General features: G+C 40.9%; 1 protein-coding gene across 1 annotated transcript; it reads left to right on the top strand.

Annotated features, from left to right (window-relative positions):
• The first annotated feature begins 320 nt into the window (after window positions 1-320).
• LOC108894140 (NLR family CARD domain-containing protein 3) lies at window positions 321-20,249 on the top strand. Its single transcript, XM_051075856.1, has 13 exons — window positions 321-525; window positions 1,002-1,104; window positions 1,271-1,411; window positions 13,177-13,287; window positions 13,511-13,627; window positions 14,725-14,835; window positions 15,615-15,693; window positions 15,848-16,052; window positions 16,311-18,108; window positions 18,228-18,401; window positions 18,621-18,794; window positions 18,959-19,005; window positions 19,705-20,249. The coding sequence occupies exons 1-13, from the start codon at window positions 492-494 to the stop codon at window positions 20,244-20,246; spliced, it is 3,636 nt and encodes a 1,211-aa protein (XP_050931813.1). The 5' UTR covers window positions 321-491; the 3' UTR covers window positions 20,247-20,249.
• Window positions 20,250-22,235: the final 1,986 nt, after the last annotated feature.

The raw sequence follows: 22,235 nt of genomic DNA, 5'->3' as shown, positions 1-22,235 counted from the left end.
AGCCCCTCGTTCTCCTCCAGGGAGGCAACATTCACATCCACAGCCTCAACAGTAAGGGCTTTCTCTGTGTGACAACATCAGAACCAGAGTTTCGTGTGTTTTTGGACCACTTATTCTACAGCTATATAAGTACAAGTCCATTTACAGTATGAACACCAGATTGCACTGCTGACCTTTTTTTTGGACACCACAGCCAAGTTCATTCAGGCTGCTGAGTCCTGTTGTTGGTCAGAAATGACTGACAGCCGCTGATGATGCTGAAGTGATCTTTAGCTGATTAGATGGTCAGTTAGCACCATCTAGTGGACAGAGTAGAACTACACCACTGGGTTTCTGCTTCAGGTTAGACTGGTTTTCACATCACTCTGTTATTTGTTCAGACTTGCTCTGAAGTTATAAGGAAGTGTCGGAGTCCTCAGATTAAATGTTCACAAATACCAGGACAGAAGAGGGAGAATGAGCAGCTTCTTCTCTACACATGAAAGTGAAAGATGTCTGTAAGTCGACCTGAAATGAGTTCAGCAGGTGAGAATCCTCCCAGACAAATCTGTAAATGTCTGATGAATAGGGTTAACTTTGATCACGCTGTGTTGTGTCACTGTTTGACAGTAGAAATGTTTCTGCATGATCCGTTGAAGTCCTCAGATTTTTAATGAGGAGTTTATTTCTTCAGAGTGTCTCTCTGAGTTCAATCACACCAGTTTGAGAGTGATTTGCATGTTTTACTGTTGGTAGTTCTCAGGTAGAACCAACAGCAGTCTGATTTTAATCTGAGCTCAAGTGATCCATTACGCATGCAGGGAGTGTCAGAACTGGTTGGACAGTTTGGATCAACCTGTATTTGATGCATTTTATCCAAAACACAACTACCCTCCAACACTGAGACAGACTTGGTTTGAGTCCTTAGATGAGTCCTCCACTGTGACATGTTAGAGAGAGGAATAAGAACTAATGTGTCCTGTGATGGAAACCTGGTTGACTGAGTGCAGCTCTCTTACCAGGTGGGGGCTCTGCTATGTATCAGTGTGAAGACAGAGAGAAGGGAGCCTTTCCCTCTAAAACCTCTCTGTGTGGGGAACATGAGAGCCAGACCAAAGCTCAGAGGTAAGATGAGGATCTCTAACTGTCCATGACTCTTCTCCCTGTCAGAGCTCAGCACCCACATAACTCCACCATCACTATTCACATTTACTGTCACATCTGCCATCAATAAACTCTTATGTTTTTAGTTAAAACTACTTTTCATTTGTCTCTTGTTTGTTTGTATCAGGAAGCAGCAGCAGAGACCAGACCCTGCTGAACATGAACATGAACCTGAACCTGAACTTGAACCCACCTGTGGGTCTATGAAGAGTGACTGGTCCATGGATCGTTGTGTTGAGTTTACAGCTGGACAACCTGCTGATGGAAGGTAAGAGTTAAAAACTGAGCTTTGTTATTATCTGACTCTCCTGAGAGGAAAAGGTTCATTTATATAACACATTTAGACAACAATGTAATTGTGTTTTACATAAAATATAAAAGGCATCAAAACAACATGTAAAAGCAACATAAGACAATATTAAAAAAATTAGATAGAAATAAAAAGTACAAATGTAAAAGTTAAGTGCAGTGTAAGGAATAAGTATTGGATTTAATCAAAGGCAGTGGAGCCAGTTTGTTGGATCAAGCTCTCAAAGTTAGAAGTTGTCATTATTTAAAAAGATTTATACAAACTGTGAATTAATTTTATATATGTTTTTACATTTATTTATTTGTTTTGGTTGAGCCTAAGCATTGGTTTTAAAGGTGTTAAGCTGTTATTTTTCTGTTACTTATCAAGATAGGAACTGAGGAAAGTGGGCTCACTGGGTCCAGGCTTGCTCTGGGAAGAGGTACAAGTAGCAAACAGAGAGTTGGAGAGATGCAGTGGTTTACAGTAATCAATTACAAAGGTACAAAGCCTGAAATAATAAAAGAATAAGGTGTTATCTGAAAGTGAAGGTATAAAGATAAGTTTTATGTTTGGATTTAAAGGCAGTCTAATGTCAGCAGGGAGGTTGCTTCAGAAGGTGGGGGGCCCAGTAGTAAAGGCCCAGCAGCCAAAGAACTGCATTTTAACTCTGGGAACACACTGGAGCCCTGAGCTCTGAGAACAAAGAGCACTGGATGGAATGTAAGGTGTAAGGAGACCAGACAGGTATGAGGAGGTAGATCCATATAGAAAGCACTCAGGCACTTTAAGACTAATTGTTATAATGATAATTATAAAAGTGATACTTACAGGTGTAGTGATGTTATTAATAAAAACAGCAGTAATTAATGCAGCACCAGTTGATAATAATAATAACTTCTGAGTCACATGTCAGTTGCCTGGCATCCACATCATCATTTGACCTCATTAGTCACTAACTAACTAACACTGTTCTGATTTGTTTTCAGATTTAGACGAGGAGGTCAAACCTGCATTTCAGGTATTTACTCCATACTCTGTCACTCCTTTATTTATATCAGGAAGCAGCAGCAGAGACCAGACACTCCTAAACCCAGCTGTGTATCCATGAAGAGTGACTGGTCCATGGATCGTCCTGTTGAGTTTAAACCAGAACAATCTGCTGATGGAAGGTAAGAGTTAAAAACGGAACTTTGCTATTATCTGACTCTCTTAAGAAAAGGAATCACTTCTTGGTCCTGAGCTTCATAGTAGAGGTTGGTGATGCCACAAAATCTGATTGATCTGATATAGAGTATTACCAGGGCCAGAACCAGCAGTCTGATAGCAAATATGCACAAATAAGTTAGTGAATCAAACAAGCACTCACCACTCCTTTTGGACAGAAATTTTTCATAACTGAGTATTAGAGTATGAATATGAATACTCCAATCCAATCAGTCACATACACAATGATTGTATGGTACAATGGTAAAATAAAAAATAAATAAATAAATAAAATAAGGATGTAAAGGTGATCAAATTAACACGATTAACTTAAAGCTGGTAAAATGGTCATAGTCATGGTCTGTGGGTTTCTATGGGTCCAATCAGCATAGTTCTTTTCATGTTACTTGTCATGATAAAATTAAAAGTCAAATGTCCAGTGTAGAGATTAAGTCTTGTTGAATCGCATGAACTCATTTTCATTTGGGAGATTTTGGATGTTTATTCCTTCAGTCAATATGGCTTTGTGTCAATTAGAGTTAATCATCTGGTAATTTGACCTTTGAGTATCTCATCCATCTCCTTTGATGTAGTAATGGCTGACCTGGGGCCTGTATTATGAAGGGAGTTTAACCTCCTCTGATTTAACTCGGGGTTATCAAGGAAAGTCGAGGTTGACAAACTCTGACTGCCTCGATCTGTGTTAAACGGTACTACGACGGTGGTTAACATGTCGGTAAATTGAGCCGGTGTTAACTTAATCAGAGTTAGTACGTCTGCATAAAACAGGCCTGCACCATATCTCTCAGATGAAGAGTGCACGTTAATTCTGTCGGTTTACGAGGAATTTAAAGAGACTAGCGAGACAATGTAAAACTGCGGCTGCCAACAAAGCCAGGGAGACTTAGGGAGAATGTAATGCTGTTATGTTCAGTATGAACTTCAGTATTTCAGCCTCAGTGGAAACTAAACCTGGATGAAATAGAAACATTCTATAACATGCTACACATTCATATCTCCCATCATTAATACAGCATGTTTTGGTATGTAGTCTACAATTACAACAGCCAGTTTATTAATAGTTTGTTTATTAAACACCGTTTATATGTCCACATATCTCTACCATCCACTACATCCTTTTTTTTTTTTTTTTTTTGGTGGGAGGACTGACGGTCTTTAGACAACCCCCGTCCTATGGAGTCTCAGTTGTTGTGCCAGTATCGATTGGTTCTTCCACCTATGGGGCGGTACTTAGGTAGAAGTAACACAAACTGCTCGGAGCACTTTAGAGACGCAGCGTAAATAACCATGGCAGCAGACCCCAGGTAAAACCTATCCACCTTTCGTAGAACAGGTTAATCAGGAAGTTACACCTGACATCACCAAGTTACTCCTGAAGTTAGAAAGACAATAATAATAATAATAATAATAATAATAATAATAATAATAATAATGAAAGGATGTCAAATTCAGGCTTTTGTCTTGCAGTTTTGTGCTCTTTCCACATTCCTTTTCTCTTGTCACTTTCTGCAGCTTTTTCTGCCTCTGGAACTCCTATGATCCTGTCCATTGTCATAGCTATAGCTATGGCTTCTCTAACCTGCTCTATATGAAAAGTGTCTTGACATAACTTCTGCTGTGATTTGGCACTATATATATATAAAAATAAATATTTATCTTGACTTGACAGTTATGTGTTATGACTTATGAGGTGAATGCAGATTTGCTTATTAAAGCTTATAATTTGTAATGTCCTTAAATGTGGTGTTTTCCCACAGAGTTCAGCACAAGAGTTCAGGGGTTCACAGTGATCAGTCTGCCCAGCAGCATCAACCAGACCTGGACTCCATATTTATGGTCTGTACATGTACTGTTTAACTACATCAACCACAGATTAACTGCTGAACTACTACTCCTGCTCTGTTTAGAACAGCAGACCTTCAGACTGACATGAATCACATGTTGTTTTCTAGCAGTTTAAATCTAATGTCCAGTTTATCATCTGTTCCAGCTGCTTGAGGAGAACATCATCACTTTTGTGAAGAGCGAGCTGAAGCGAGTTCAGATGGTCCTGAGATCAGATTACCCTGAAAGTTTAGAGAGTCAGAGAGAGGATGAAGAGCAGAGGCGGATCAGCAGAGAGGCATTTCTGAAGATCACAGTGAACTTCCTGAGGAGAATGAAGCAGGAGGAGCTGGCTGACTGTCTGCAGAGCAGTAAGAGGATTTCTCTAAAGATTTAACATGATAGAGAGAGGAAATGGAGGCAACAAGGGAAAGGTTTACATTTCCACACTCTGCTGTAAATATGCTGCACACATCTGTATCAGATCAGAGGCTGTTTGTCCTCCACTGATGGAGGAAGAAAAACTACACACACACAATTAGATTTAGATTTAGATTCTCTGACTCTCTGTAGAATCCACTCACTGATTTCATTTGATGTTTGTTTTGTTCATTTCAGGACATATTGCCGCAGTTTGTCGACGTAAACTCAAATCTAAGCTGAAGAAGAACTTCCAGTGTGTGTTTGAGGGGATCACCAAAGCAGGAAACCCAACACTTCTAAATCAGATCTACACAGAACTCTACATCACAGAGGGAGGGACTGAAGAGGTCAATCATGAACATGAGGTCAGACAGATTGAAACAGCATCCAGGAAACCAGCCAGACCAGAAATAATAATCAGACATGAAGACATCTTTAAAGCATCACCTGGAAGAGATGAACCAATCAGAACAGTGATGACAAGGGGAGTGGCTGGCATTGGGAAAACAGTCTTAACACAGAAGTTCACTCTGGACTGGGCTGAAGACAAAGCCAACCAGGACATAGAGTTCACATTTCCATTCACTTTCAGAGACTTGAATGTGCTGAAAGAGAAAAAGTTCAGCTTGGTGGAACTTGTTCATCACTTCTTTACTGAAACCAAAGAAGCAGGAATCTGCAGCTTTGAAGAGTTCCAGGTTGTGTTCATCTTTGACGGTCTGGATGAGTGTCGACTTCCTCTGGATTTCAACAACACTGAGATCCTAACTGATGTTTCTGAGTCCACCTCAGTGGATGTGCTGCTGACAAACCTCATCAGGGGGAAACTGCTTCCCTCTGCTCGCCTCTGGATAACCACACGACCTGCCGCAGCCAATCAGATCCCTCCTGAGTGTGTCGACATGGTGACAGAGGTCAGAGGGTTCAATGACACACAGAAGAAGGAGTACTTCAAGAAGAAGTTCAGAGATGTGGAGCAGACCAACAGGATCTTCTCCCACATTAAGACATCACAAAGCCTGCACATCATGTGCTGCATCCCAGTCTTCTGCTGGATCACTGCTACAGTTCTGGAGGATGTGTTGAAAACCAGAGAGGGAGGAGACCTGCCCAAGACCCTGACTGAGATGTACATCTACTTCCTGGTGGTTCAGTCCAAACTGAAGAACGTCAAGTATGACGGGGGAGCTGAGACAGATTCACACTGGAGTAAAAAGACTAGGAAAATGGTTGAGTCTCTGGGAAAACTGGCTTTTGAGCAGCTGCAGAAAGGAAACCTGATCCTCTATGAATCAGACCTGACAGAATGTGGCATCGATATCAGAGCAGCCTCAGTGTACTCAGGAGTGTTTACACAGATCTTCAAAGAGGAGAGAGGACTGTACCAGGACAAGGTGTTCTGCTTCGTCCATCTAAGTGTTCAGGAGTTCCTGGCTGCTCTTTATATTCATCTGATCTTCATCAACTCTGGAGTAAATCTGCTGTCAGAAGAACAATCAACATCTCAGTTGTCTAAAGTGTTAGAAGGCAAATCAACACGTTTCTACCAGAGTGCTGTGGACAAGGCCTTACAGAGTCCAAATGGACACCTGGACTTGTTTCTCCGCTTCCTCTTGGGTCTTTCACTAGAGACCAATCAGACTCTCCTACTAGGCCTGTTGAAACAGACAGGAGGTGACTCAAAGATCAAAAAGAAAACAGTCCACTACATCAAGAAGAGGATCAGTAAAAATCTGTCTCCGGAGAAAAGCATCAACCTGTTTCATTGTCTGAATGAACTGAATGATGTTCTCTAGTGGAGATCCAACAGTCCCTGAGATCAGGACGTCTCTCCACAGTTAAACTCTCTCCTGCTCAATGGTCAGCTCTGGTCTTCATCTTACTGTCATCAGAAAAATATCTGGATGTGTTTGACCTGAAGAAATACTCTGCTTCAGAGGTGGCACTTCTGAGGCTGCTGCCAGTCATCAAAGCCTCCAACAAAGCTCTGTATGTGCACATTTAAATTTAGTCTTTTCTCTAGTCAAGGAAAAAACAACTCATGTTTGTAATTGTTATTTTTGTGCTTTTGTTTTGCTGGTTTCTCTTCAGAATGAGTGGCTGTAACCTCTCAGAGAGAAGCTGTGAAGCTCTGTCCTCAGTTCTCAGCTCCCACTACTCTAGTCTGAGAGATTTGGACCTGAGTAACAATGACCTGCAGGATTCAGGAGTGACGTTGCTGTCTGCTGGACTAGAAAGTCCACACTGTACACTGGAAATTCTTAGGTCAGGATTTAACTGTAAAAGCTTTTCACCACTGAAATCCTGTAACTGACATGACTCCAAAGTCTAATGCTAAGCATATTTTGGATGGAATATCATTAAGGTCACCATTAAAGAATCTGTTTGTCTTGGTGCCACTTACAATTTTGAACATGTCCTACTTTCAGCTCAGGAACAAGTTATAAGGTTTCACTGACAGTAAAGTGTGTGTGTGTGTGTGTGTGTGTGTGTGTGTGTGTGTGTGTGTGTGTTCAGTTTGTCAGGTTGTCTGATCTCAGAGAAAGGCTGTGCCTTTCTGGTCTCAGCTCTGAGGTCCAACCCCTCCCATCTAAGAGAACTGGACCTGAGCTACAATCATCCAGGAGACTCAGGTGTGAAGCTGCTGTCTGCTGGACTGGAGGATCCACACTGGAGACTGGACACTCTCAGGTATAGACAGATGGACAGACTCAGTTGTGGACAGATGGACAGACTACGGCAGCTCTCAATCTGTGTCTCCCTGACTGACTGATGAACTCTGCTTCATGATTACACATGCACAGCTTCATTCACCTTCACTCAGATCCACCATTACAGGTGAAGGTGAAGGTGAATGAAGCTGATTCTGGCTTTGTCTCTTCCTCCAGGGTGGACCATGATGGACCTCAGCGATTGAGACCTGGTGTGAGGAAGTGTGAGTATTTTTTAACTTTGACTCATGAGAACACAGCTGTACATGTTCCATATTTCACAAGTTTGCCTGATAAAAGTTGTGTTCAGGTAACTGCCTGTTTTCTTCTGTGGATGTGTTTAATAAATCAAAAACAATAATGTTGCAATAATGTGTAATAATTTAATTTAATTTAACCACAGGCCATATACAGTTCTCCATATTTATTTATCCTATCTCATTCTTATTTCATTCTATTTATAGTTTGTATATTTAGTTAAGAGTTTACGGTGTATTTTTTTTTTATCCTATTAAGAGTTTACTGTTTATTGTTTATTTCTTTATCTATTCTCTATACCTGTTTGCAAGCAGTTGCTGTTGTTGTTTGCAAACTGTCTTGTGTGCTGCTTCTGTCCATATAAGCTGCTGGAAACTTAATTACCCTGAGGGAGTCATCCCAAGGGATCAATAAAGTCTAGTCTAAGTCTCTAAGTCTAAAAACCTACAATTCATGAATATAACATGCCATAATTAATGTCACACAGATGTTGAAAAGTAAGTAAGTGAGTAAAGTGAGCTGAGGTGAATTTATGTTCCAGTTTATCCCTGAATGGTATACCTGGGGTCAGATCAACAATACATATGCACTAATACTATACATCCTTTGTTTTTCGCACATAGAGTCTTGTTTTATAAATAGAGTATGTGAATGTCTCACAGACCTCAGACCAGTGTACACATGGTTTTCCAGAGGAGCTGCAGGTGATGAGGTGGAAATGGAAAACAGGTTAAGAGATGGACTCTGAACGATAAAACAGTTTGTTGATGGTGATTGTTTCTTCAGTCTCAGCGAAATGTTAATCACCAATCAAAGGTGTCAGGGGACCTAAAATAATCAAATGGAACATTCCCATAAAATGGTGTAGTGATTGAGAGGGAGCGCCTTATATTAATGGTCCCCTAATGTTCCAAGAATGTCCTGAAAGTTCCCTGGAAGTCAGCCAAATAACATCATCCTAACCTTTAAAGGACTCCACACTGTGACTGTCAGGGAACGTAATGCTCAGTGGTTGTGTGTAATGAGTTTTAATGATGGGTAAAACTTTCCACTAACAGGACCACAGACTGTGAGAATGTGAGCTCTGTGATGGATGTAATAACAGTTTTGGAAAGCAGATGGTTCAGAGTGGAAGATGATGATCCAGTTTATTTGTGAGACTTTATTCACTCCATTAGCCATCATCCTCAAGTCCACACCAGAACAAAAAGCAGAATATTGCTGACATCTTGACTCTTATGTTTAGTAACTGTTGGTGTTTGATTTTAATTTAGATGTAGTCAAACTATTTACAGTTGAATATGAAAAGTAAGTTTGAATGACTTACTTTCAGTAAAGTTGTTGATACATCAACAGATGATAAACAGCAGCTGTGTTGTGTCTTGTTCTCTCCATCAGATGCCTTTGAACTGGAATTGGACACAAACACAGTAAACAGATTCCTTGAACTATCTGAAAACACCAGGGAAGTAACATGTGTGAGAGAGAAGCAGTCATATCCTGATCATGCAGACAGATTTGACCGGTTTCCTCAACTGCTGTGTAAAACTGATCTGACTGGTCGCTGTTACTGGGAGGTCGAGTGGAGAGGACAGATTGAAATATCTGTGAGTTACAGAGCAATCAGAAGGAAGGGGGGCAGTGATGACTGTTGGTTTGGAAGAAATGATCAGTCCTGGAGTCTGAGCTGCTCTGATGGTCAAGGTTACACTGTCAGTCACAATAACAGAAAAACATACATTTCCACTTCCTTCTCTTCCTCTGTCTCTAACAGAGTAGCAGTGTATGTGGACTATAATGCTGGCTCTCTGTCCTTCTACAGAGTCTCCTCTGACAAACTGATCCCCCTCCACACCTTCAACACCACATTCACTGAACCTCTTTATCCTGGATTCTATATCTGGCCAGGTTCCTCAGTGTCTCTGTGTGATTTGTAGGTCTGAGAGTCTCCATCACACACCACAAATCACAATTCACGGCTGAGTGGTTCTGGAATCAGGAGAAACCACTGGGGTACAACTTCATTATTCCCAGTCTTTAACTTTAGAGTCATAATTTAATTGGAGAGGATTTTTAAAATATATTTAACATTTAACAAGCTGCAGCAAACACTTACAGGGGCTGTCTAACAGCTCTATGACTTACTGTGGTGCACCAGATAATCTAAGCATAAGAAAGAGCAACTAATTGACTGTTTCTAATCTACAAAGAGAAAGTTGCTTTGTTGCCCAGGAAAACTATCTCAAGGAACATGACTGTATGAGGGAGGGGAAGACAGTCTGGTCAGAGTACAAATAGTTTGATTAGAAGAAAGATTAGCTGATTATGACTTCTACAAGTAGAAATTTGCTTTGTTTCCAGCAAAACTGTCACAAGTAACATAACTCAGTTTGAGGGATAAGGAGAGAGAGACAGTTTGGTCAGAGTACAGTTAGTTTGGCAAGAGTACCAACAGTTTGGTCAGAGTACATACACTTTGGTTAAAGAGTAGATTGTTTGGTCAGATTACAAACATTTTCATCAGAGTACAGATAGTTTGGTCACAGTACACACAGTTTGGTCATGCTACAGACAGGTTAAATTTATTGCTGAGGAATGATCCTGATTTTCAGGCTCCAACAGTGTGTCAGCTCAAACATGTCCAACATTATCCTAGATCTACAAACAACAGAACATTCAGACGTCCGTATCAGGGTTAATGTTGTCATCCTGTCTTTAGTCTGTTCTCAGTTTCTTTTATTCCAGTCTATATGTATAATAACTTTTTATTTAGTTCATTTTTTTTAAATTGACTTTTTTTCTGACAGTTGTTTTTGTGATTTATGTGAAGTAACTGCTGTAACTTTGAAAGTTTCATCTGACAGTAATTAAGTCTGGGTTCATACAGTAGTGGATGTAACTAAGTACCTTTATTCAAGTACTGTACTGAGGTACTTGTACTTTATTGGAATATTTCAGGTTTCTGTTGCTTTATTCTTCTACCACACTACATTGATGTGTTGCTGATGACTTTACAGATCCAGATCATTGATGGAAAATACAACCAATCAATAAACGATGATGTATTATTATACATAAGGTCAGTTGTATCATATTTGCTCCATGAATTTCTGAGACCTCTACCTCATCAACATGATCAATACTTTCCTGGCAAACCTGTTGTATGCAACCTGACCCATGTCTTCTGCCCTCTGATGGATCATCATTGCACTGCAGGCAATGGTGGGATTTAAATCCAAGATGGCTGCCTTAAGGTGGAGATTTGCACGTTGTTGGCAGAGAAAGTTTTGGTAATTCAGAAAAAGTTCTGGTAAGAATAACGTTTCTGTTGTTGTTGATATTTTAATACTGTCCACCAAAACATATTTATCTGCCTTTATTGACAGCACTAAAAGAAAGAAAGAAGCTGTGTTTGATACTGAAGTAAACAGAAACTGAGTAAAAGGTCTTGGTTATTTTCCACCTGTATAAAGACCAAAAACTAAATCCAAAGACCTGAAGAGTTTGTTTGTCAGAAATGAATGACAGCAGCTGATGATGCTGAACTGATCTTTAGCCGATTAGATGATCATCTAGTGGACAAACAGTAGAACTATACCATCTGATGTGTGACCTCTCACACTAACTGGGTTTCTGCCTCAGGTCAGACTGGTTCTGACGTCACTGTGAAGTTATTATAGACTATGGACTCTGTAGTTATAAGGAAGTGACAGCGTCCTCAGATCAGACTGTCAAGGGAGAATGAGCAGCTTCTTCTTTACACGTGAAGGTGGAAAGTGTATGTAAATTGACCTGAAATGAACTCAGCAGGTGAGAATCCTCCCAGACAAATCTGTAAATGTCTGCTGAACAGGATCACTTTGATCACACTGTGTTGTGTCACTGTTTGATAGTAGAAATGTTTATGGATGATCTGTTGAAGTCTTAAGATTTTTATTGAAGAGTTTTATTCTTCAGAGTGTCTCTTTGAGTTCAGTCATAGTGGTTTGACAGTGATTTACATGTTTTACTGTTGGTAGTTCTCAGGTAGAACCAACAGCAGTTTGATTTTAATCTGAATTTACGTGATCAGTAAAACATGCAGGGAGTGTCATAACTGACTCCTTAGTACAAAGTACAGAGGTACAAGGTTCAACAGGCCCAGGAAATCTTATCTGGCTTCACTAAATGAAATAACTGCAGATGGTCATGAAGCCGTTACAAGCAATGGTGTCAGAACCATGAATAAAGTACTTATTATGATATGAGAAGAAATGCTGACACCTGCAGATAAATTCAGTTACAGCAGTATCCAAAGGTGAAACATGAAACATGATCACATGACCAGAACAGAAAATAAACAGTAGAAATAATTTCCAATAATGTGGATAAAAGAATCTTTGTTCAATTCAAATGAAGCTATGATAGTTAATATGTGTTTATTTAGTGTGATAATCTCTCTGTTTGTCAGAAGCTCTGTTTTAAATCTATATTAGATCTATAAAAAATATGTATTGATCTTTATTATTTGTCAATTCATTTGGGATCCTGTAAGAAAGATCACAGTGGTTCTCCAGTGATCTGATTGGTCAGTAACTGGTATGTTTTGATCTGATCTTTTGAAGTTAACCTGCTGCAGAGCAGGACAGGTGTTCACCATCAGTTATCATGGTGATTTATCTGAACCCTGAAAATCTGGAGTTAAACCTGAAGATACATCGCTAACCTCAAATCCTGCTTTGTAGAACAGACCTCTGGTCAGACAGCATGGATCAACCTGTCTGTGGTGTATTTTATCCAAAACACAACCACCTTCCAACACTGAGACAGACTTGGTTTGAGTCCTTAGATGGAGCAGCTCAGTGAGTGTGATGGAAAGAGCAGCTGCTCTAGTATTTTCTACAGTTTGTGTGACATGTTAGAGAGAGGAATGAGAACTAATGTGTAATGTGACTGAAACCTTGTTTTAATGACTGAGTGCAGCTCTCTCACCAGGTGGGGGCTCTGCTATGAATCAGTGTGAAGACAGAGAGAAGGGAGCCTTTCCCTCTAAAACCTCTCTGTGTGGGGATCATGAGAGCCAGACCAAAGCTCAGAGGTAAGATGAGGATCTCTAATTGTCCATGACTCTTCTCCATGTCACCATTACTATTCACACTTACTGTCACGTCTGCCATCAACTACTCAGTAACAGCTGAGAAGAACTAATAATGAACTACTGACTGTCTTGGTGAACAAACACCCAACCACCCATTAGTCACCTAAAAATTCATGTTTTCAGTTAAAACTACTTTTCATTTGTCACTTCTTTGTTTGTATCAGGAAGCAGCAGCAGAGACCAGATCCTCCTGAACCCAGTGGTGTGTCCATGAAGAGTGACGGGTCCATGGGTCGTCCTATTAAGTTTAAAGCTGGACAACCTGCTGACGGAAGGTAAGAATTGGGCTGGGATATTACAAGAAATTAGATGACTACATAGGAGAAATACATCAACTTGATTCACAACACATTATTCCAAACACACTTTTTCACTTACTTTTTCATGAAAATGTTAAAAAATAATGACTGATTATTTCAGTGAGCTACTAATGGCATATTATTGGGATATTTTCATGTCTGGAAAAAACTGGGGATTAAATGGGTTAATTTGTATCAGGAAGCAGCAGCAGAGACCAAACCCAGACCCACCTGAACCCAGCTGTGTGTCTATGAAGAGTGATGGATCCATGGGTCGTCCTATTAAGTTTAAAGCTGGACAACCTGCTGATGGAAGGTAAGAATTAAAAACTTAACCTTGTTATTATCTGACTCTCCTGAGAAGAGGAATCACTTATTGGTCCAGAGCTTCTTAGTAACCAACCTGGTAAACTATACTCACTGGCCACTTTGTTTAGGTACACCTGGCTAGTAGCAGGGTCAACCCCCTTTTGCATTCAGAACTGCCCTCAAGACTCATCAGACCAGGCAATGTATTTCCAGTCTTCTATTGTACAGTTTTGGTGAGCCTGTGTAAATTGTAGCCTCAGTTTCCTGTTCTTAGCTGACAGAGGTGGCACTCGGTGTGGTCCTCTGCTACTGTAGCCCATCTGCTTCAAAGTTTGACGTGTTGTGCATTCAAAGATGATCTTCTGCAGACCTTGGATGTAATGAGTTTTATTTGAGTTACTGTTGCCTTTCCTTCAGCTCGAAGCACTCTGACCATTCTCCTCTGACCTCTGCCATCAACAAGGCATTACCACTCAGAGAGCTGCCACTCACTAGATATTTTCTCTTTTTCAGACCATTCTTTGTAAACCCTAGAGATGGTTGTGTGGTAAAATCCCAGTAGATCAGCAGTTTATGAAATACTCAGACCAACAACCATGCCACGTTCAAAGTCATTTAAATCACCTTTTTCCCCATTCTGATGCTAGGTTTATACTTCAGCAGGTTGTCTTGACCATGTCTACATGCCTAAATGCACTGAGTTGCTGTCATGTGATTGGCTGATTAGATATTTGTGTTAATAGGGAGCTGAACAGGTGTATCTATTGAAGTGGCCGGTGAGTGTATATCAATATGTGTGAGAGTGTTTTTGATAAAATCTAATGAAATAATCAGAACCAGGGCTGGGATACCATCTAGCCCTGGGGTTTTGCAGGTGGCCCTTCTGAAGGATCTCCTCACATCAATGTTCAGCCCTCCAAATCATGTCCAACCAGGCCAACACATTATTCCAAACACACTTTTTCACCTACTTTTTCATGAAAATTTAAAAAATAATGATTGTTTATTTCACTTATATTATATATTTTGGTTATTAATGACACATTATTGGGATGCTTTCATGTCTGGGAAAAATTTGAGATTAAATGGGTTAAATCATATCAGGAAGCAGCAGCAGAGACCAGATCCTCTTGGACCCAGTGGCGTGTCCATGAAGAGTGATGGGTCCATGGGTCGCCCTATTAAGTTTAAAGCTGGACAACCTGCTGATGGAAGGTAAGAATTAAAAAATTAACTTTGTTATTTGTTATATCTGATTACTTCTAGTCAAGAGCGCCATAGTAACCAACCTGGTAAACTGAAAATCAAATAAGCAGAACCATCTAGCCCTGGGGCTTTGCAGGAGTTGACCCTTCTGAAGGATCTTTTGTCACCTTCGTAGGCCAGGTGTTCTAGATGTTGAGCTTGTCATGAAGTAAGGCAGCAGGCTGAGCAGCTTCTTTGCTTCTCCCCTTTTAGTGATGGAGCATAGACCCCTCCACATTCACCTTGATCAGAGCCATGGTAGTGGGATTCCTATTGGTTGCTGTAGCCCTGACAGGTTTCTGGAGGTCATATTTGGATCACTTGTAGGCATCAGGGTACTTCTAGTTGAAGGCAGCAGTTGGAGTTCACCTAGGGCTTCTGAACTAAAAATGTATGAGCTGTGTTTCAAAGTTTCACTTTGACTTAAGTCTGAGAGTCCTTTAGGTGCTTTTTGTTTTTTTGTTTTTTGAAGAGAGGTTTCATCTGTACACTGTTGCTGTCATTAAGCTCAGATCAGTGGACTGTGGAGTGATGGTTGTCTTTCTTGAAGTTTTTCCCATCTCCACACGGGATCTCTGGAGCTCAGCCAGAGTGACGATCAGGTTCTTGGTCACCAAAATAATAATTGATTATTTTATTGGGTTACTAATGACACATTATATGGATATTTTCATGTGTTCAGGTGAATGCAGATTTGTTTATTAAAGCTTATTATTTGTAATGTCCTTAAATGTGGTGTTTTCCCACAGAGTTCAGCACAAGAGTTCAGGGGTTCACAGTGATCAGTCTGCCCAGCAGCATCAACCAGACCTGGACTCCATATTTATGGTCTGTACATGTACTGTTTAACTACATCAACCACAGATTAACTGCTGAACTACTACTCCTGCTCTGTTTAGAACAGCAGACCTTCAGACTGACATGAATCACATGTTGTTTTCTAGCAGTTCAAATCTAATGTCCAGTTTATCATCTGTTCCAGCTGCTTGAGGAGAACATCATCACTTTTGTGAAGAGCGAGCTGAAGAGAATTCAGAAGGTCCTGAGATCAGATTACCCTGAAAGTTTAGAGAGTCAGAGAGAGGATGAAGAGCAGAGGCGGAGCAGCAGAGAGGCATTTCTGAAGATCACAGTGAACTTCCTGAGGAGAATGAAGCAGGAGGAGCTGGCTGACTGTCTGCAGAGCAGTAAGAGGATTTCTCTAAAGATTTAACACGATAGAGAGAGGAAATGGAGGCAACAAGGGAAAGGTTTACATTTCCGCACTCTGCTGTAAATATACTGCACACATCTGTATCAGATCAAAGGTTTGTCCTCCACTGATGAGCTGAGTCAAACTGATGGAGGAAGAAAAACTACACACACACAATTAAGTGTTTAGATTCTCTGACTTTCTGTAGAATCCACTCACTGATTTCATTTGATGTCTGTATTGTTTGTTTCAGGAACTCATGTTGCAGTGTGTCGACGTAAATTCAAATCTAAGCTGAAGAAGAACTTCCAGTGTGTGTTTGAGGGGATCACCAAAGCAGGAAACCCAACACTTCTAAATCAGATCTACACAGAACTCTACATCACAGAGGGAGGGACTGAAGAGGTCAATCATGAACATGAGGTCAGACAGATTGAAACAGCATCCAGGAAACCAGACAAAACAGAAACTACAATCAGACAAGAAGACATCTTTAAAGCATCACCTGGAAGAGATGAACCAATCAGAACAGTGATGACAAAAGGAGTCGCTGGCATCGGGAAAACAGTTTTAACACAGAAGTTCACTCTGGACTGGGCTGAAGACAAAGCCAACCAGGACATAGAGTTCACATTTCCATTCACTTTCAGAGAGCTGAATGTGCTGAAAGAGAAAAAGTTCAGCTTGGTGGAACTTGTTCATCACTTCTTTACTGAAACCAAAGAAGCAGGAATCTGCAGCTTTGAAGAGTTCCAGGTTGTGTTCATCTTTGACGGTCTGGATGAGTGTCGACTTCCTCTGGATTTCAACAACACTGAGATCCTAACTGATGTTTCTGAGTCCACCTCAGTGGATGTGCTGCTGACAAACCTCATCAGGGGGAAACTGCTTCCCTCTGCTCGCCTCTGGATAACCACACGACCTGCCGCAGCCAATCAGATCCCTCCTGAGTGTGTCGACATGGTGACAGAGGTCAGAGGGTTCAATGACCCACAGAAGAAGGAGTACTTCAAGAAAAGGTTCAGAGATGGGGACCAGGCCAGCAGGATCTTCTCCCACATCAAGACATCACGAAGCCTGCACATCATGTGCCACATCCCAGTCTTCTGCTGGATCATTGCTACAGTTCTGGAGGATGTGTTGAAAACCAGAGAGGGAGGAGAGCTGCCCAAGACCCTGACTGAGATGTACATCTACTTCCTGGTGGTTCAGTCCAAACTGAAGAACGTCAAGTATGACGGGGGAGCTGAGACAGATTCACACTGGAGTAAAAAGACTAGGAAAATGGTTGAGTCTCTGGGAAAACTGGCTTTTGAGCAGCTGCAGAAAGGAAACCTGATCTTCTATGAATCAGACCTGACAGAGTGTGGCATCGATATCAGAGCAGCCTCAGTGTACTCAGGAGTGTTTACACAGATCTTCAAAGAGGAGAGAGGACTGTACCAGGACAAGGTGTTCTGCTTCGTCCATCTAAGTGTTCAGGAGTTCCTGGCTGCTCTTTATGTTCATCTGACCTTCATCAACTCTGGAGTAAATCTGCTGTCAGAAGAACAATCAACATCTCAGTTGTCTAAAGTGTTAGAAGGCAAACCAACACATTTCTACCAGAGTGCTGTGGACAAGGCCTTACAGAGTCCAAATGGACACCTGAACTTGTTTCTCCGCTTCCTCCTTGGCCTTTCACTGGGGACAAATCAGACTCTCCTAAGCGGCCTGCTGAGACAGACAGGAAGTGACTCAAAGACTGATCAGGAAACAGTCCGGTACATCAAGAAAAAGATTGAGGAGAATCTGTCTGCAGAGAAAAGCATCAATCTGTTCCACTGTCTGAATGAACTGAATGATCATTCTCTAGTGGAGGAGATCCAACAGTCCCTGAGATCAGGACGTCTCTGCACAGATAAATTATCTCCTGCTCAATGGTCAGCTCTGGTCTTCATCTTACTGTCATCAGAGAAAGATCTGGACGTGTTTGACCTGAGGAAATACTCTGCTTCGGAGGAGGCTCTTCTGAGGCTGCTGCCAGTGATCAAAGCCTCCAACAAAGCTCTGTATGTGCAACATATGACAATCTAGATTAAATTTAGTCTTTTCTCTAGTGAAGAAAACAAAACAAACTAATGTTTGTAGTTGTTATTTTTGTGCTTTCGCTTTGCTGGTTTCTCTTCAGACTGAGTGTGTGTAACCTCTCAGAGAGAAGCTGTGAAGCTCTGTCCTCAGTTCTCAGCTCCCAGTCCTCTAGTCTGAGAGATTTGGATCTGAGTAACAACGACCTGCAGGATTCAGGAGTGACGTTGCTGTCTGCTGGACTGAAGAGTCCACACTGTACACTGGAGACTCTCAGGTCAGGATTTAACTGAAAAAAACTTTTCATCACTGAAATCTTGTGACTGACATGACTCCAAAACTCATCTGATGTTAAACAGATTAGAGTATCATTAGAGAAACAGTTTTTATTGGTGACAGTTACATTTGTTCCACAGTTTAGAACATGTTGTAATTTCAACTCAGGAATTAGTTAATTTTTTTTATTTTACACTGACAGTAAACTGTGTGTGTTCAGTCTGTCAGGCTGTCTGGTCACAGAGAAAGGCTGTGTTTCTCTGGCGTCAGCTCTGAGCTCAAACCCCTCCCATTTGAGAGAGCTGGACCTGAGCTTTAATCATCCAGGAGACTCAGGAGTGAAGCTGCTGTCTGCTGGACTGAAGGATCCACACTGGAAACTGGACTCTCTCAGGTATAGACAGACAGACAGACTCAGGTTGGGCAGATAGACAGACAACTGCAGCTCTCACTCTGTGTCTGTGTCTCTCTGACTAACTGATGAACACTGCTTCATGTTTAATGGTTGATCTGAGTGAAAGTGAATGAAGCTGATTCTGACTTTGCCTCTTCCTACAGGATGGATCATGGTGGACCACAGAGATTGAGACCTGGTCTGACAAAGTGTGAGTATTTTTTTTGTTTGTTTGTTTGATTCATGAGGACACAGCTGTACATGTCCCCCCAGATTCAGGATTTCAGTTTTTTGTCAGTGTGTCAGGAAAGATGTTAGAATTCAGTCAATCTATTTAGAATCAATAAACACAATGTGTTTAGTGTGTTTTGAATCAAAAACCTACAAGTTGTGACCACAACAGGCTGTGAGATGAGGTGGATTAACCTTCCAGTTCCTCCCTGAATGGCAGACCTGTGGTCAGATCTACAATACATCCACACAAATACATAACATCCTCCATGTTTCACACATAAGCTGGTGTTTGTATAAATAGAATGAGCATACACATGGTTTTCTAGAGCAGCTGCAGTTTTGGGATGTTTTGATGTTTTTCTGCTGATACCTACATAAAGTACATCACAGTTAGCCAGTATGGAATAGATAAAAGCGTGGATGAGTTTCTCTAAGTCTGCAGAAGAGAGAAATGACCTGATCATGGGTTAGCTGTTTCATCTGGGCACAGCAAGACAGCACCACATGACACATAGGTTGGGATCTCATTTTTAACACAATTGGATAAGACATCTAGACTGTCAGTACTGGCATTATTCACAATTGAATATGAACTGTAAGTTTGAATGGCTAAAGCTGTTGACAAAATCAACAGATGATAAACTGCAGCTGTGTTGTGTCTTGTTTTCTCCATCAGATGCCTGTAAACTGGAACTGGACGCAAACACAGTGAACAGAAACCTTATACTTTCTGATAACAACAGAGAGGTGACACATGTGACAGATTATCAGTCATATCCTGATCATCCAGACAGATTTGACCTCTGTCCTCAGCTGCTGTGTAGAACTGGTCTGACTGGTCGCTGTTACTGGGAGGTTGAGTGGAGAGGAAGAGTTGATATATCAGTGAGCTACAGAGGAATCAGAAGGAAAGGAGGCAGTGATGACTGTTTGTTTGGAATGAATGATCAGTCTTGGAGTCTGTTCTGCTCTGATGGTCATGGTTACACTGTCAGTCACAATAACAGAAAAACATCCAACGCCTCCTCCTCCTCCTCCTCCATCATCTCTAACAAAGTGGCAGTGTATGTGGACTATCCTGCTGGCTCTCTGTCCTTCTACAGAGTCTCATCCAACAAACTGTTCCACCTCCACACCTTCAACACCACATTCACTGAACCTCTTTATCCTGGGTTCTATATCTGGCCAGGTTCTTCAGTGTCTGTGAGTCGTCTGTAGGTCTGAGAGTCTCTCTTGTGGACAGAAACTTTGCTGACTCCAGGTCAGCTGCTGAAATCAAAGTTTAGGTCCTTGACCTTTTGACACCTCAGTGCAAAATCACACAGCTCCATTTACAGTTGGTCACTGAATGGCCCAGGACCCATGTCACCAGGACACACAAAACCCAGATGCTCCAGTTCTGCCAGTTCTCTCTCTCTACCAACTCCTCAAGAGAGAGAAGTTCTCTCTTTCTACCCTGCTTGTCAAGAGAGCAGGAGTGCTCAGCTCTTTTTTTCTTAGCCATCTCAACAGGAGCTGCTGCTCACTGACCTCCATGAAGCTTGCCTGAAGCAGAGGCCTGCACTGGACAAAGCCTTGGTCGAGACATTAGGGGCCCATAAGGATTTAAGACCAATCACCAGCAGCATTTTGCTGGTCTGTTTAATTTATTACTAAAGTGAATATTGCCAACCTCTACTCTGTAGAGTTCCAAATCGTCTAACTCTTGCTAAACGCTGATAGGGTGACTTTGGTTGTAGTTATTAAATGTATAATTAATCAAGGTTCCAAATTGATTGATTGATTGAAGTCTCTGTGAACTTTGTCCTGATGAAAAAAGATCATCATCATCATCAATGATCATCATCTCCTTCGCAAAAACAGGTTTAACAAGAGGGTCCTGCAACTCGTTGCTCGGGCCCTAATAAGCAGCAGTGTGAGCTTCATGTTTCACCTGTCAGGCTGCAGACAGGGTGTCTTACCTGATGGTGAACAGCCCAGTTTTAACATAGATTCATTACTCTTAGTATTGGTATAAAACAGACTTTAAAAGGGTAAACTTGTCCATTAAATCTCCTCTCTTTGACTTCAAAGCTGCTGAATGAGCTTTAAATTCACAAACACTTGGGTTCTGAAAGAGCCAAAAACAGCACTGATACTTTTACAAGTGAGTTTCTTCATCAGTGACACACCTGTGATACATAAGTTTTCTACCACAAAGACCTGAGGTCAGAGAAGCTTTTTTTTTTTTTTTCGGGTGTGTCGGCCTGGATCTTCCTCAGTCTGGATGTCAGTGGACAATCAGGGTTAATGTTGTCATTTTGTCTTCACTCTGTTCTCAGTTTCTTTCCAGTTTATACATTAACCTCTTATTTATTTCATTTGATCTTTTAATGGACTATTTTCTGACAGTAGTTTTGTGATTTATGTAAAGTAACTGTTGCTTTAAACTTCTACTCCACCACATTGATGTGTTACTGATGACTTTACAGATCCAGATCATTGATAGAAAGTATAATCAATCAATAAATGATGATGTATTATTATACATAAGGTCAGTTGTATCATATTTGCTCCCTGAGTTTCTGAGACCTCTACCTCATCAACATGATCAATGATGATCAATATTTTCCTGACAAACTTGTTGTATACAGCCTGCACCAATGTCTTCTGCCCTCTGGCGGATCATCAGTACACTGCAGGCGGTGGCGGGACTCTAATCCAAGATGGCAGCTTTCAGGTGGAGGTGGTACTTTGCAGAGAAATCTTTGCTCATTTAGAAAAGGTTCCGGTAAGAACATTTCTATAGTTACTGATGTTTCAATATAAGTATTTACTGTCCACTAAAACATATTTATTTGCCTTTATTGACAGTACTAAAGGAAAGAAAGAAGCTGTGTTTAATACTGAAGTAAACAGAATCTGAGTAAAAGGTCCAAGTTATTTTCCAGAGTTTGATTGTTTGTGGAACATTTAGTGTGTTGAAGCAGCTCATAATGACTGTATATTGCAAACCATATTTTATAGTAAAGTGTGTGAATCAAATATGATACAGCAGGTATATAAAGTCATTAAATCATCACTGTTGCATTTTATGATGCAGTCTGCATCATAGCCTACCGACAAATACGCCATCAGTTCATTGACCGCAACTGTTTGATTTCAGAAACACAAAGAATGTTCATTTAGAAAATTTCACTTAGTTTGGTTCTTTTGTTCTCAACAGAA

The sequence above is a fragment of the Lates calcarifer genome, linkage group LG2 (assembly GCF_001640805.2).
Source record: "Lates calcarifer isolate ASB-BC8 linkage group LG2, TLL_Latcal_v3, whole genome shotgun sequence".
Classification (NCBI taxonomy): Eukaryota; Metazoa; Chordata; class Actinopteri; family Centropomidae; genus Lates; species Lates calcarifer.
Note: the sequence above shows the minus strand (reverse complement) of the source record. Positions and strands in the feature narration are given on the sequence as shown.

Excerpts from the sequence above, each read along its gene's own strand:
- LOC108894140 (XM_051075856.1), top strand. The coding sequence starts at position 492 with ATGTCTGTAAGTCGACCTGAAATGAGTTCAGCAG. Across the intron at positions 13,628-14,724 it reads GGACAACCTGCTGATGGAAG|GAAGCAGCAGCAGAGACCAG; the intron begins GTAAGAATTAAA and ends AAATCATATCAG. Across the intron at positions 18,402-18,620 it reads TGTACACTGGAGACTCTCAG|TCTGTCAGGCTGTCTGGTCA; the intron begins GTCAGGATTTAA and ends GTGTGTGTTCAG.